Here is an 18052-nt window from a genome sequence, read left to right as displayed (position 1 = left end):
AAAGTAGAATTTTCATTATTATCTATTACTTTTACTACTTCTGGTTCAATCATAAAGTCAATGTTTTTCTGAACTGAAGTTGACAATAAGTTATGAGGAACTAGAACATGACTGTTTAAGTCTTGATTTTGATCAACCATGGTATTACGGTACGTAGTGGAGTTAACGTTTGGTTGATATTTTTTAAGTAAAGACAATGTGGAGTCAATATTTATTGTACTATTTCTATTTTGAGGTTGAGAGCTGAGGCACAAAAGAGAAACTTTATGTATCCAACGTTTATCTTTAAAATGATTGACGCAAACTCGTGCATCTTTGGACATTTTTTGGAAGGAAACAATCAGTTGTTCCAAGAGTTCTTGAACGATTAACAAGTTCGATCCAAATTTTACGTTTGGAGAAAAATTTTTTTGTGGTTGGGAAAGGAATCAACTGAAAAGTTTGATTCACAATTACATCCAATTTCCACTTTTTTACATTTACGTTCTGTGCATATTTCACTTTTCCATTCGTAAGTCAATTTAGCAACTTTTAACGACACAATGATGTCATATCAATGATGTCATTGCGCCGCTACTTATTAAACTCTTTAACAAGAGTTTTTAGTTTTTTTTCATCGTATGTCTCATTGCGTCCCTCTTTAACACCCACAATTCGCAAACTGTTTCCGCGATTGCGATCTTCCAAGTTGACTATTTTTCTTCTAATCTTGGTCGATTATATATTAAGTTATTATAAAGCAAAGATTTCGGAAACAAAAACAAAATTTGATTTTATTTCCGAAACCTTTGCTTTATAATAACTTAATATATATTAATAATAATCATTGAATATATTAAATAATAATCATTGAACAATAATTGATTTAATCAATTATTGTTTAATAATTACTGTGCAACAAAATCGCTCAACAGCAAACAATTAGTGTTTAACTAACGTATTTGTGACGAAATTATTTTTTTTACACATTATATGTGTAATGATAATAATCGAACAACACGAAAAAGTAAATAGCGTTTTAATTATGTGAAAACCGTTAAGTACTGCGTAAAAATTTACGGTAAGTAAACTGCTTTTTATTATAACCCCTTGAAGTTTAAAAAATCTTAGCAACTTGAACTTCACTGCTCGCATCTTAGAAATCTTCGGTATATATGAGCGCCTCATATGGTGCTCATATTACCCGAATCTACCCTATAGAAGATTCTCACTATATTCTTTTAGGGGTTGTTCATAAAGGACGTCATTTAGAATTTAAATACTAGCAAAAAGTAGAAGTTTATTAGCTTTCATCCGCTGTGATTTTCATTGAACATAACGCGCAGTAATACTCTAAAAGTCTCTGCCCACAAGAGCCAACATTCTCCTCCTTCTTACCATTAGTTAAACTTAACGTGGCGTTCTTTATGGATAAACAGAGGCGATTTTGTGGATTTTACCTTTTTTTTTTTTTAAGAAGCCAGTCGGAACTTTTTGAGGATTCACTCCCCTCCCTCTCATTTTATTCGTAGAATCGCCTCTGTGGATAACCCGTTACTTAAGATTAATAACCAATTCTAAAACTTAATATTGTAAATCATTTAAGCGTGATTATTAACAATGTGATTTACATAACTCTTAATTGAAGTGTCAAATTTCGCATCATGAGTTTTTCACCTTTAATGGTAAAAATGTTCATCATTGTTTTATGAAATGTCAAACATACATTGTATTTTCGACAAATAGAAACATCTAAATAAACAAGGCTTTGCCTCTAGTTATTAAATACTTCATGTAATTTTATTTTTTAAAGTTGAAAACGTTCAAATAAACCCAAATGTTAAAAATGTATATGTTAAAATGTAAAGTTATAAGGTTTTTTTGTATACATGCCTAATTGTTTGTAAAGATTAAAAGGAAGTTTGTTTTTATTTTGTGTGAGTTAATATTATCTAATATTTAGATTTTGTATAGTTTTTATAGTTGTTAAGTTTTTTCGAATTAGTTTTATAACATTTATTAATAGGTTATATCATTTTTTAGCACAACTGCGTTTCAAAACTAAATTAAACCAAATCAAGAAGATTGTCATAAAAACTGCTGTTTTATGGGTAATTTTTTAAATAAACGCCCGTTTTTTTAATATACTATGTTTCAATGATGCTTTCATTTATCAGTAGTAGTAGTATAAATTGTTGCCGGCATCGTTAATGCTCGTGAAAGCAATCGTTTTAAGTCTATATGTTTCATGTTGATCAGTACTGCATACTTTATTTTAGCACAGCTGTTGTTCAAATTTACTAATTAAAAATTGTTAATGACTTTGATGAAATTGAAGTGACTAAAAAAGTAGTAAACGGCATTATTAATCAAAAAGATACAAATGATGAACATAAAAACTGTGAATGTAAGATATGACATAATAAAAAAATACCTTTACATCTCAACAAATTTTTGGCATAAAAAAAAGTAAAAAAAAAAAGGAAAAAGGAAAGTTTTTTACTACTTTTTAATAAATGTAGAAAACGCTTTTACATAATTCGCGAAAATATTTTCGAAGTCTGATTTGGACCTCTTTGTTGAAATGACCAGTAGAAGTATCTTTGGCATATTCGTGTAGATCAGACACGAATTAAATGTTACAAAACATGCAAAAAGTTAGCAATAATATACAAAAGTTCATGTGGACATATAAATCAAATTAGCGATATTTTGAAGTTGGGAAGATCATTTCTAGTCAAATTTAGATTTTAAGAACTCTAATAGGCGCGCTATTGTTTACCTACTATACTATAGGTAGAAACTGTTTTTACGTGGAACATTTTAATTAAATCTAACTTAGAGAGAATTTAGGTTTAATTCAATATATAATTTATATATATATTTAAATTTAAAATTTAATTAACTCAGTATATAATTTTTTTTTCTTATATATACATATTTCTTTTTTTTTTTTTTAATTATATATTTACAAACAAGACATATTACATTTAAAAAAATTGGCCAGAGCAAGAAGAAGACATTGACTGTTTTATCACCAAGCCCCGTTTACATATTGTCCGTGTTTATAAACAAAAAATAAAATATTGACAAAACGTTAAAAATACATAAATTTTGTCAAATATGTATAATTTATATATAATTAGATGAACTTACATAGGTCTTTGTTACCTTTAGATATTTTTGAGCAAATATTGTCAATATGTACTTTCCATGTAATGTTCTCGTCGAAAACCACTCATTTCAAACCAAAAAGTTTGTAGCAAAACGACTTTTTATTTCAGATTTATCAACAAATATTTTGTGTAAAAGATAACTACATCTGTCCAACACAGAGACGTGGTGGCACCTAAAAAGCAGGTACGAATTTCTAGAAGAGGGGCCCAGTGAAGTACTTTTAACGTGAGAAAAATAGCTGATCAAGGAAAATTATATTTATACTAAAAAAAATTGTAATAAATAAATGAAGAAAATGTAGAAATTGGGTCAATTTCCACATTTTCTTATGTTCCACTGACAAGAGAACACAATCGCCAACATAGTTTACAGCATAAAATTGTAAGTGGTGAGGAAAGAAGGCAAAGTTATGTTATCCTTCTTAGCAACCTTTCTGTAGATCTCCACAAAATCAACCATTTCAGTAGTGAATTCCTTTAAACTGATACCAATTTTGAATTTTTTAAGCACTGATTGAATTTTTTCTTGTGAATTAGAGTTATGAAAATTATGACTAATATCTTCACTCATATTATTCAATAAAAGATGTCTATGCTTTCTAAAAATTTCCGCTGTAAAGAAAATTTGTCAACAAGAATTGCCGTTGCTGAATCCACTAGAGTATAAAACACTTCTGCCAGCCACCGATCTTTAGCCTGAGTAAGTCGCTCAACTTCTGTTGCATCGAAGTCAAGTCGTTTCTTTCTGCCAGTCCTATTCTCATCAAATATTTGCTGTTCAAGGTTGCAACTTTAACAGTAGATAAAATAGCATTTTGGTCAACACTGTCCCTTGATACTTGAAGCTTTTCCAGCGATACATCGACAGACATTATAGCAAACAAAAAATCAAGTGTTTTTTCTTGAAGAATTTTACTTAGGGGACCCAAGATAGTAAAACTTTCTTTGAAGAGACATAAAGTCACAATTGTTTCATATGACTGTAATCGGGATAAAAGACCTTGTGCTTCACTTCAAATATACATTTTAAGTTCCATGTCATTTGAAATTTGTTCAAGGCAATCGATTTCTGCCTGGTATAGTGTCAGCAGTTGGTCGGTAGCATTTTGTAAGGCACTGAAACGAACGCTTTGGGTAGCAGCCAGTTCAATAGATTGATTCACATCCTCAAGAAAAGATTTGCACTTCTCAAAAATATTATTTCGTTTCCTTGAGTTTCCGTATAGAAAAGTCTTTAGTTTCTGCACATTACCAGGCTTGTTTTCTGTTCCAAAAAAGTGAACAGAAACAACAGAAGATTTTGCACAAACTTTCATAACCAGATTTGTTCCATAAATTCCACAATAAATATTTGTTGCCATGGAAGAACACTGCTTCAAATGTGTTACAACTCCTTTGTTTATTCCTTGAATATTGCTTGCACCATCAAAAGACATACCTATAAACTTTTAAATATCTGCGTTAAACTGATTTAATTTCATCTTTGATTTTTTCACTTTTTCCTTTACCACTTGTTGTTCCAGTTTCAACCATTGAAATCAGATGTTTCTTTAAAACGGCCTCTTCTGCAGCAAGCGTAACATAACGTAATACAATAGAAGTTTGCTCGTAGAGTGTAATATCATTGTTGCCATCATCTGATGTTGAAAAGAATACTGAGTTATTTACCTCTTCTGAAATACATTTCTTGACTATCTGTGTCATAGTATGAATTAGCTTGTTTTGTGTATATTTGAAAGAAGCGTAATTCTAGCAGCCCTTCCAGTAGATTGTTTTTGAGTACTGTGAACATTTGAAAGTTTTTTAATTCAGCTCATCATACTGACTGAGTAAATTTAACAACTTTAGAAATTTAACCGCGCCACATTGAAAGATTTCACTTTTTTCAGAGTCATTGTAAAAATTGGCTTCTTCATTTCCACGTAAAGAAATACTCTATGCGATCAAATACCGAATAGCATCAATAACTCGTGTTAGGTATTGATGTAGTTTCTCCGCTTCTTTACGTTTCATGTTCAGATGTCTCGTGGTTTCAATATTTAATATTTTATCTATTGTGGAGTCTGATAATGCATGGACCATAGCTTCAGCAGCATTTCGATGGTTTTTCTGGGTGCAATGCTTTGTTATGATGTGACGTAAGTTTGACCAATTATCAAACCCATCACGTAAAAAATTTCTGTCCTCTCTTGATCCAAAGCATAAACAAGTAATAGTAGAGAGTAAGTTAGCCATGACTTTTTCTTCACAACTTTAATGTCATTAATTTTAACTGATTCAGTGTGATACTTAGATAACCTTGAATGCTTTGTTGGCTGATTTGGCCCTAATACATTAAATTGCTTTTTATCAATCGTCTTTGCATTTTTTAGCTCTAGAAATTTTGCTGGATTATTTTCAGTGACATTTACAACGTTATCTGGTTACTTCTAAATAATCTTCAATGGTAAAGCCGCTGAAGAATCTTTATTGGTCCGCCGCTGCATATTTATCAATGTAAAGCAAATGAATTCATGGATTTTATATATTTATTGTTTTGAACTTTTCAATAACAATTTTCTCTTTTTTTTTTATTGATGGGATGGTTAATTTCAGATAAAGAGGAGACATTGTTTAATCGTTCTTCACTAAAATGGTTATTTTCGGGATTCTTTTAGTTTAACAATACATCTGCCTCTACCTTCTTTTGTTTCAGCCGCCATACATATCGTTCTCTTCTTTTTTTTAGCCTAGATGTTCGTTGTTCTGCTGATTCATTTGCTCTAGCTCGAAATTTCCGTTCTCTTTCTCGAGCAAGACAATCGATCATATTCAGTTTCCAGATTCTTTTTTATATTTAGCTTTCTTCTTTATATTTCTACGTTTATAAGATATTTTTTTTATTTATTTACTTTAGAAACATTAATTATTATTTTTAATTACTATTTATAAATAAAGTATTAAAACGTTACTTACTTTTTTACAGTATAAAATCTATCAATTTCAGGTCAACAATGTTTTCTGTTATTATTATTCATCATCGGTTTTATTTATTTACGCTAAACAAAGTTTGTTGTTTTTTGTTTCTTTTAATTACTTTTCTTAACGATTTCTTTTATTTACGCTAAACTAAAGTTTAGCGTATTTCTTTTATTATTACCGCTGACAAAGTATTTGTTTTGAGCGGACACCAAACAAACAAACAAACAAACAAACGAACCGACGTGAAAGCAAGTTAAATTAAATGTTGTAAAAAATGCCCTGATAGAAACTTATAGAACTGAAATAAGTTTTTTCTGTTTAAGGATTGGGGGCCCAGTTTCCTGAGCCAGATTAAGGGCCCAATACAAGTCCTCGTACCCTCGTACTGGGCCACCACGTCTCTGGTCCAACAACATATGTGGAGTAGCGCAAGATCAACTGCACACTTTTTTCCAAGATCATCTGTATTTTTCTTTTACTCTAATAACATCTGTTCACTATCATCTAAAAATTCAACGACCCCAAACAACATCTTTATAAAAAATGTAACTTTTTTTTTTTTTTTTTTTTTTTTTGTTCATTCATTACAATATTTATTACAATTTAAAAAAAAAAAAACTTTATTACAATAATAAAAGTTAACAAGTCAAGATATCGTTAAGAAATAAATAATAAAAATAAATGTAAAGAAAGTGGAAACTCAAGGAAGACCATCAGGTCTTGTCACAGAGAAACCGCTATTGAAAATATTTGAACGTTTTTTTATTCTTGTTATTTATTTATTTTTGTTCAAATTTTTTTATTACAAAATTAAATTTAATAATAAAAGTATATAAAGTTCATAATATAATATTATAAATTAAAATAAAAATAAACATACAATATTACAATAGAAAAGTTCTAAAACTTAAAAACTAAAACATGTTTTTAATTGCTTGTGGATAAAAAAACAAACAAAAAAATAAATAGAAAAGAATATACATTAAATATATACATATACTAATAGAGATAAGGGATTTTCAAAAATTTAAATATTCAAAAGTAGATTATTATATTTTCAGTTGAAAAAATGAGTTTTTTAAGATTTTGTTTAAAAGAATCAAAATTACATTCTTGAGAAAAATCTTTAGAAGTATTTAAAACTATACTATTCCATAAAAATTGAACTTTACTCATTTTTAAAGAACTTTTTTTTCTAAACACAATTAGTTAAATATATCTTCGAAATAACAATTTTGCATATAAACCGATTTGAAAAAAACAACATTCTTTATCATAAACAGTTTGGTTTTTGCAGTAACCATTCACGGAACATGCAGTAATTGATCTTGCCAGCCAAATTTTAAATGATTTTGACAACAACAGTTACACACTTGGAATTTTTCTAGATCTATCAAATGCATTTGATACAGTCAACCACAAGATTCTTTTTTATAAACTACGCAATTATGGAGTAGTTTACTCCAACTTAAAGTGGCTGCAATGTTATTTACAAAATCGTAAACAAGGATTACCATACGACTTAACATGTTCCCCATTTGAATCAATAATTTAAAGTCATTTATCTGTTTAAAATTTTACATTTAAATTTAATTTAATTTAAATTTATCAACTGACAGGCAATTTCTTGATTAAAAGATTGTCCTTTATTTCTTCTCATAATGATTGATGGAACATTGCATTCATTGTATTCATTAAAAAAGGTATGTAAAACAACATTAAATATTCTATAAAACATATTTTTTCTTTTGCTACTCCTGCTACAGGTTCTCACATGATGTCACATGATGTCACATGATGTCACATGATATCACATGATGACTTTGAGAACTCAATAATCAAAATATTAAAATAATAGATCTAAATAGATAAAATGTTCAAAGTTTTTCCAGGTTAAGTATACAGTTTTTTTTACCAGGCCTTTTACATTATTTTCATAAATATGTTAAAAGGTCTTTTGCAATAATTTCTATACATGATTTTCCAGTTTTTTTTATCTTTCAGTCAAACTTAAGTTACGCTTTGAAAGTTTCAAAATAAGCCTTAGAAATATCTTTCAGTCAAACTTAAGTTACGCTTTGAAAGTTTCAAAATAAGCCTTAGAAATATCTTTCAGTCAAACTTAAGTTACGCTTTAAAAGTTTCAAAATAAGCCTTAGAAATATCTTTAAAAAACAAGCTTCGAAGTTTGTGACATTCGTAAAATAACTTTTGCGCTAATGAGACAAACCCAAACTTGGGTTTTTAAGTAGAGCATATTACATTTTATGTGAAGAATTTTATCTTTTCAAAAAATAAAATACTTCACTCAAATAATCCAGTAACATAGTCAATTTATTTAAATTCATAATTTAATTAAATTATTCTTCTACTTTGCATAAAAATTATATGTAAATATGTAAATTATATGTAATAATAATAATAATAATAATAATAATAATAATAATAATAACAATAATAATAGTATATTGAAATGGGTTTATTTAACCAAATGTTACACTTGCTACACTTCAATTCCACCCTGCAAACAATATTTATTGTCTTACCTCTAAACGTTGGTCTTGTAATTGTTTACAAAGTTAAAAGTTTACAAAGTTAATATCTTGTTGAAAAATAATCATAACATTAGCAAAATGTTTAAAACAAATTAAAACAACGTCTACGAAGTAATACAAATATAATGACCTAATTTTAATGTTGAGAACAGGGGGATAATTAGTCTTAAAATAAGCAATAATATTAAGGCATTTATCAACTTGCAAATGAGGTTTAAATCAGGTTAATTAATTATTCTCTTTCTAGGTGTTTCTAAGTGTTTCTCTTTCAGTTTAATTAAATAATCTCTAAGTGAACAATTTGAAGAACTTAAGAAAAAAAAAAAAAAAACTGCAAAAAATTGACCTAACTTTATCATCGAAACATAAGAAATACGTACAAGTACATCTTAACATTTCATTTAGATATGTAGGCTCTATGGTTTAATCTAGATTCGCAAATTTTCTTATTTAGAGCCTCAGAGTAAAATCAATGGGCAGTTCTAGTCCATCAATTATCTGCACTTCAATTTCCAAGAGTATAATAGTATACAATGATACAGAGTACAAAAGTATACAATGGTCTGAAGGTGTATCGAGAAATCATTTTTCAGTACTTTAGCTGAAGTTTCATAAAATGTTTACTAAAACTTTTCAAGTTAAACTCATAACCAGAGTAAACTGCATATTTTCGGGAGTAGGGGAACCTGTTGTACCTTTGACCACTTTTTGCTTTAAGGCATTTTTTGCGTAGCCTATTGAGTAAATCCAAACCATTCAAACTTTATAATATTCTCTTATATTTTGCCCAAAAATTATACTTAGAACTTTTTTTTCATTTGACCAAGAAGTATCTTTTTCCCGCGTTTTAAAAAAAGAAGTCTATTGGTCAAAGGTACAACACGTACGTTGTACCTTTGACCGATGCGCGTTGTTCCTTTGACCAAAATGTTATTATTAAAAAATCATGCAATGTTTGAACCCTTTTTAATATTTTAGCTTGTTATATATTATATAGAAACTTTTGGTCCATCTTATATCAATAAAAAAAATCTAATTATTTTGTAATCAAGCCTAATTGTCTAAAAAAAAACTAGAAAAATCAATGCTTACAATCTTGCAAAGACTTGTGTATTAAAGTTACGATACTCAGTATTACTAATTTTTTTAATAAAATTAGTTATTATAACTATTTAGATAAAGTCACATATTTTCTTTAGTTAGATGCTACTTACATGAAATAATTAGGATTAAGGTCCAAAACTTTAAACGCGATTTAATTGTACAAAACATATTTTCTAATATATACAGTTATTTTTATTATTTTAGATAAGAAAAGAGCAAAAATATATTTTTATAACTTATGTTAGCTGGCGGTCTATATTCATTTACATATGATCATAATGCTTTTTATAGAAAATATCTTAATGATGACAACAAAAAATACAATGATAAAAGAGTAAAATATATTAACTATTGCAAATAGTCAGATCAACATCAAACATAAGATACTGACGCTTAGATGAACCATGACCAATACTTGGTGGTGGAAGTTTCATAATAATATCCTTAAGTTCCAAATCATAAAGATTGTCATCTTCTCTTATAAACTTGTTACAAAAGTCTCCTGATATCTTAAGTTACTTAATTTTGTAAACTATACCAACAACTTCTAAAACTTCTGCTACATAAAATCTAGAGCATTTCTTTCCAGCCAACTTGACAATTAAAAAATCTCCAGAAACAATTTCACTTTCATTATCAAGTATATTTACTCCAAAATCAATTTCATTAGAGCTTTCATCATTTAAACATATGTCAGACTGACTAAAAATAATCTGCTTTGCCATTTTTTTTCTTTTGCTTGAAGAGGTCTTTTTAAATTGTTGGTTATTAGATTTTGAATCTAGAATAACTTTAATTTCAGGGGTATCAGTTAAAATACATGATTTTCTATTACGTCTTTTTGAAGTATTTGTTTTTCTTAATTTGGCTTTAGGATGAGGTCGTATTATCTCAGGTGAAACAATTGATCTTGATGGTAAACTCACAGTAGGGATTTCCCCTAAAACAATAGATGACGTTGATGGTACACTGGATGGAGCAGTTTTAACATCAATAATCTCATTAGAAAGGCAAGCTTCAGTATTCACTATTGGCCTATCAGTAACATTTGCAGCTAAAAAGTCAATATCAGTAAAAATATTTTCATTAAATGGATAAAATCCAGTACATTTAAAACTGTTTATAATATTATTTGGTACAAAAGCATGAGGATAAGCTTGACCAACAAGGTAAGATATATCATAAATTGTGACTGGTTTACCAGCACTGCCTGGTGATATCATCCAGTTATTCATGGCATTGTTATAAAAAGTTTTAAATGGTCTAAAAACACCACGATCAAGAGGTTGCATTTTATGGGTTGTGTGAGGATGAAATGTCATTAAAACTATGCCTGATTTTTTTGCTAACTCAATAACAGAAATGTTTACATGACTCTCATGATTATCCATTAATAAAAGAACAGGTTTTTTAATTGATGGTCGCACATTACTAATAAAATGTTCAAGAAATTGCACAAAAATGACTTCATTTGACCATCCAGACTTATTAGCTGCTCCTACACTTCCAGGAGGACAATTATTTAACATGTAGTCTTTGAATTTAGCACGTGGAAACACAAGTAATGGTGGGATGCTATTTCCAGTAGCATTAATGGCTGCAATCATTGTTACATTGTTGCCTCGTTCAGCACTAGTTATGCTCCCTATTTGTTTTTTACCTTTTGGAGCTAGAATTTTTGGTGGTACGTGGACTGTGGTAATTCTTGTTTCATCACAGTTCCAAATATTTGATGGGTCAAAATGATAACGTTCTAAAACATTTTTGTAATTTTTATATACAATTCTTACAGTTTCTCTATTGAATGCAGAAGATCTACCAAGACTTGTAGGTTGTGGTTTACGTAGAGATAGCTTGTTATTATATCTTTTGCGAAAATCTCGCAGCCATTGTTCACCTGCACATTTATTTTTCATCCATCAAGTTTCAATTTTTTTATGATTTGCTAAAGCATACTCATATGCAAAGGATCTTATCTGCTTTAATCTAAGTCAATAATGCATATTTGCAGCATCTGCCAAGTAGTTTACCAAAATTAATTCTTCTTCAGTTGAGAATACTTTTTTTGGTTTGGTATGTGAATATAAATATTCGCAACTACCAGATTTTTTAAACTGCTTCAACTGATATATTAAAGTTGACTTTTTAATGTTGCAATGTCTTGCAGCTTCACTTAAACTCATTTTTTGTTGAAGCACAAAATTCACTGCATTTAGCATATCCATTTCGGAAATCTTTTTGCGAAAAACACCAATCTTGCTCCTTGGCATTTTAAAACTAAAATATATTAACAAAATTAATTAACTATTTCGATACATTTAATTCCCTATAGCTGAGCAGAAACTAGGTAATAAAATGAACTTGACAATAATATTGCTTCAGCTGTCCAACTAACTAAATTAACAAAATTGATTATTCTAAGTGTAGTAGTGGTTCAAGAATAAATAGTGAATTGCATTAAAATTCAATGGAATTATTTCATCATCATAATACTAGAAACAATTTTGCATTAAAAAGCAATAAAGCACAGACGACGCCTAATAAGGTAGATTATAAATTTTATAATCTTGCCCTCTTAAAGTCCGCAAATTACCGAGGAAGCAGTTTTTATTGGTCAAAGGTACAACGTCCTTGACTGGTCAAAGGTACACGAGATGGGTTTCTTTAACAGTTATTGTCTTAATCCCCATTTACGGTCAGACATAATCATCCAAAATTTTCCATAACAAAAAAAAAATGTTGGGTAATGTTTATAATGTCGTAGATGAATCAAACAACAATTTATCACAGTTTTAAAATCAGAATAAGATTAACACAAATATTTACTTTTTAAGAGTCAAAACTTATAATTGCTTGTGGATCAATACCATCTATCCCAAGTATAATGTTTTACGATAAGAAGAGTTGTCATGGACTACTATTTCAAATGACACTTCCCGTTTTTTTTAAATAATAATAGTAAGACAGAGTAGAGTGACCAAGGGTACAACGTGGTCAAAGGTACAACAGGTTCCCCTATATTAGGTTTACCATCAGGACCATGCAATATGCTGGATTTAATGTCCGTTAAAGGTTTATAAACTGCTTCTGGTGAAAAAATTACAATTTCAATATCTATCGAACCATTTAAATTACTTTTAATAAGTGTAGAGCAATTGTTATCATCTGTAAAATCATTTCCAAAGTGATTGTTAAACGCGTCAGCATTTTCTTGGTTACTAAAAGTTACCTTATTATTGTTATTATCTATTAAAGAATAACTATTATAAGAGTTATATAGTTTATTATTAATATAATTAAATATATTCTTTAACTATCTTAACTCAACTCTTAATTTGTGAATTTTTTTGCATTACAAACATAATTATTATGTTTATTAATTAAATAAATTATACACTTTTTATAATTCGAACCCCCCCCCCCCCAAAAAAAAAAAAAATAAATAAATATAATATATATATATATATATATATATATATATATATATATATATATATATATATACATATAGTAGTAGTAGTAGTATATAAGGTAAGTGTGGGCATTAAGGCCCACCTAAAAAAATGAAAATGTAAAGGAATGCTGATTTTTTTTTGCTGCCATTGATAAAACCAGATAACTCTAATACTTTAATGTCAAAAAAAAGTTTCACAATTTATTTTTTCCCTAAGTTTGGATTAGTAGGCCTTATTACCCGCCGGGCCTTAATACCCACACTTACCTTATATATATATATATATATATATATATATATATATATATATATATATATATATATATATATATATATATATATATATATATATATATATATGTATATATATATTATATATATATATATATATATATATATATATATATATATATATATACATATATTATATATTATATATATATATATATATATATATATTATATATTATATATTATATATATATATATATATATATATATATATATATATAAATATATATATATATATATATATATATATATATATATATATATATATATATATACAAATATATATATATATATATATAAAATCTATATACATTAAAAAAAGGATAATTTTATAAAATTTAAACATTTGCACTTGGGGTCAGTAAAACACATGCTATAAAAAATATTTTTCTCTCTCGAAAATTTAAAACTCAGAAATTTAAATTTAGTGCAAATTAAATTGTATTTTTCCATGTATTCTCTTGAGTTACAATAATTGCTTGACGTTTTTTAAAAATGTTAAGCTTACAAAGTACATTCAGTTTTGTTTACGAAAACTTTTTAAAATTTGTAAATTTCTTATAGTATAACATAAAACTTTTTCAAATTTTTTTTTTTAAACTTTATGATTTTATATTTTTAAAGACTTTTTTGAGTTCGACGTATTACGCTAATAATAACGCGTTGTATTTGAAAAATTAAGAAGAAGTAAAAAATTGAAACATTTTAGTAAATAAACGATATTAAACTTATTTTAATTGAGATAATAAGTATTTATAATAGATCTAATCGTGCGTATAATTTTAGGTGTTCAACCTTTTTCAGAAAATTTATTTTCACGCGAAAAACTACTTCGTGAAATTCATCAATGTTTTTTACAAGATGCAAATAAGTCAACTTTAGTATTATTTGGAATGTCGGGCGTCGGAAAGACACATATTGCCAGAAAATATTGTGAAATGTCTTATAACTTCTATAAAAACTTTGTTTGGATTGACGCAGCATTTGGAGTGTTACAAACTTCAATGAGAAACCAATGTCAAATATTAGGATTTGAAGTTCATGATTCGAAAGGTGAATATTTTAATATAAAAGTGATTGTTGAAAAAATTCACAACTATTATAAAAATGAAAAGACTTTGTATATTTTTGACAATGTCGACGATGAAAGTGTTAAAAATTTATCAATGTACATTTCAAGAAAACCGAATTCATTTACGTTGATTACCTCCCAATGGAGAACGTGGTCGAATAATGTAAATAAAATGCTAGTTGATGTTTTTTCTTCTGAAGAAGCATTTACTTATGTTAAAAATGATATTAAAGAAAACACAGATGAGAGCATAAGAAACTTAATTAAAGAACTTGGATATCATCCGTTTGCAATTACTCAGGCAATAAAATATATAAATATACATAAAATTTCGATAGAAAAATATATAGATCGATATAGATCAAAACCATCAGAAATATTAGACATTTACAACTTTCCAACCGAAGAAGAATCAAAGTCTGCAATAAAAGCAATAAACTTAGTTTTAATAAAACTAGAAAAAACTAAACCATTTCTATTTAAATTACTAAACTGTTTATCTCATTGCGACGGTCAAAACATTAGTAAACAATTTATAATCCAAATCTCAAATCATATGGAAATAAACGATGAATCTTTAATATATGAAACCATTGAATTACTAATGAGTTATTCTTTATTAAACTGTTTTGAAGATAAAAAATACTCGATACACGAACTTACACAGTTGACATGTAAAAATTTTCAAAGAAGAAATTCAAGTATAAATACGTTTCTTGATCAAATAGTAAATTATTTTAAAGTTGAAATGAACGAATTAAAAGATCACGCGGATTGCGGAAATCATTTTGTTTTTCATTTTATCTATTTGTTTCGTACTAACGAAATAAAATTTTCGAAAACCTTCCATAATATGACGACTTCTATTAAAAAATTATTGGTATGTAAAGGTTTATTTGAAGAAGCAATCGAAATATTAAAAGTTACTCGAAATTTTAATGCAGAAACTTTTGGTGAAAATAACGAACTCACGCTTGATACAAAATTTAATATCGCACTCTGTTTGAACAAAATGGGAAAATATAACGAAGCTTTAGAAATTAATTATTCTGTTGATAAAATACAAACTGAAATTTTAGGTATCAACCATCCAGGTACAATGTTAACAAAACATAATATCGCACTCTGTTTGTACGATATGGGAAAATATAACGAAGCTTTAGAAATTAATTATTCTGTTGATAAAATAAAAACTGAAAATTTAGGTATCAACCATCCGGATACAATGTCAACAAAAAATAATATCGCAAACTGTTTGTACGCTATGGGAAAATATAACGAAGCTTTAGAAATTAATTATTCTGTTGATAAAATACAAACTGAAATTTTAGGTATCAACCATCCGGATGCAATCGGAACAAAAAATAATATCGCAAACTGTTTGTACGCTATGGGAAAATATAACGAAGCTTTAGAAATTTATTATTCTGTTGATAAAATACAAACTGAAATTTTAGGTATCAACCATCCGACTACAATGTCAACAAAAAATAATATCGCAATCTGTTTGTACGCTATGGGAAAATATAACGAAGCTTTAGAAATTTATTATTCTGTTGATAAAATAAAAACTGAAATTTTAGGTATCAACCATCCGTCTACAATGTCAACAAAAAATAATATCGCAATCTGTTTGAACGATATGGGAAAATATAACGAAGCTTTAGAAATTTATTATTCTGTTGATAAAATACAAACTGAAATTTTAGGTATCAACCATCCAGATACAATGTTAACAAAACATAATATCGCACTCTGTTTGAGCGATATGGGAAAATATAACGAAGCTTTAGAAATTTATTATTCTGTTGATAAAATACAAACTGAAATTTTAGGTATCAACCATCCGACTACAATGTTAACAAAAAATAGTATCGCAATCTGTTTGTACAAAATGGGAAAATATAACGAAGCTTTAGAAATTAATTATTCTGTTGATAAAATAAAAACTGAAATTTTAGGTATCAACCATCCGTCTACAATGTCAACAAAAAATAATATCGCAATCTGTTTGAACGATATGGGAAAATATAACGAAGCTTTAGAAATTTATTATTCTGTTGATAAAATACAAACTGAAATTTTAGGTATCAACCATCCAGATACAATGTTAACAAAACATAATATCGCACTCTGTTTGAGCGATATGGGAAAATATAACGAAGCTTTAGAAATTTATTATTCTGTTGATAAAATACAAACTGAAATTTTAGGTATCAACCATCCGGATGCAATCGGAACAAAAAATAATATCGCAATCTGTTTGAACGATATGGGAAAATATAACGAAGCTTTAGAAATTTATTATTCTGTTGATAAAATACAAACTGAAATTTTAGGTATCAACCATCCGTCTACAATGTTAACAAAAAATAATATCGCAAGCTGTTTGAGCGATATGGGAAAATATAACGAAGCTTTAGAAATTTATTATTCTGTTGATAAAATAAAAACTGAAATTTTAGGTATCAACCATCCGTCTACAATGTCAACAAAAAATAATATCGCAAGCTGTTTGAGCGATATGGGAAAATATAACGAAGCTTTAGAAATTTATTATTCTGTTGATAAAATAAAAACTGAAATTTTAGGTATCAACCATCCGTCTACAATGTCAACAAAAAATAATATCGCAAGCTGTTTGAGCGATATGGGAAAATATAACGAAGCTTTAGAAATTTATTATTCTGTTGATAAAATACAAACTGAAATTTTAGGTATCAACCATCCGACTACAATGTCAACAAAAAATAATATCGCAATCTGTTTAAATTATTTAGGAAAACAGCAAACAAGTAGTTTAATTATTTGATTATTATTTTAGTTTTAATATATATAAAGTTATATTACATTTAGTTTTAATATAAGGTTGAAAATTTTTATATTTTGTAAATTGTAAGTAATATTTATTATAACTTAAGAGATGAAACTTATGGTTTAAACTTACTTTATAAAAAATCTAAAGAATTTTGAAAGTATAGATTTTGTTATTGCGATATTATATATATGTATATATATATATATATATATATATTATATATATATATATATATATATATATATATATATAGTATATATATATATATATATATATATATATATATATATATATATATATACTTAGTTGTTTAAAGTATATTTAAAAAGTGATCCAATCACTTCAATTCCCTCAGGCACTATAGTATGCAATATTACAAAAAGAGAAGCGTTAATTGATATAATTTTTAACTCTCGCGATAATAATTTATTTTATGCTAATAATGATGATTTTCTCTTTTATTCCCAATATTTTAAATTACAAAAAAAAAAAAAATGCATTGTTTATTTAAATATAATTTCTTTTTCTGCTAAAAGAAATAATGCCTTGGTTTTTGTTATTTATAACAGTGTCGGGTGTAACTTGGAATATTTTTTATCACGCGTGTTTAACTTGTCTTACTTTAGTTAGAGTAGTTAGCTGT

At 27.4% G+C, this 18052-nt stretch overlaps 1 protein-coding gene across 1 annotated transcript; it reads left to right on the top strand.

Annotated features, from left to right (window-relative positions):
- The first annotated feature begins 1723 nt into the window (after positions 1–1723).
- Positions 1724–17566, top strand: LOC136075576 (uncharacterized). Its single transcript, XM_065789095.1, has 3 exons — positions 1724–1916; positions 2023–2090; positions 14306–17566. The coding sequence occupies exons 2-3, from the start codon at positions 2087–2089 to the stop codon at positions 17401–17403; spliced, it is 3102 nt and encodes a 1033-aa protein (XP_065645167.1). The 5' UTR covers positions 1724–1916; positions 2023–2086; the 3' UTR covers positions 17404–17566.
- Positions 17567–18052: the final 486 nt, after the last annotated feature.

Source organism: Hydra vulgaris, chromosome 01 (assembly GCF_038396675.1).
Source record: "Hydra vulgaris chromosome 01, alternate assembly HydraT2T_AEP".
NCBI lineage: Eukaryota > Metazoa > Cnidaria > Hydrozoa > Anthoathecata > Hydridae > Hydra > Hydra vulgaris.
Note: the sequence above shows the minus strand (reverse complement) of the source record. Positions and strands in the feature narration are given on the sequence as shown.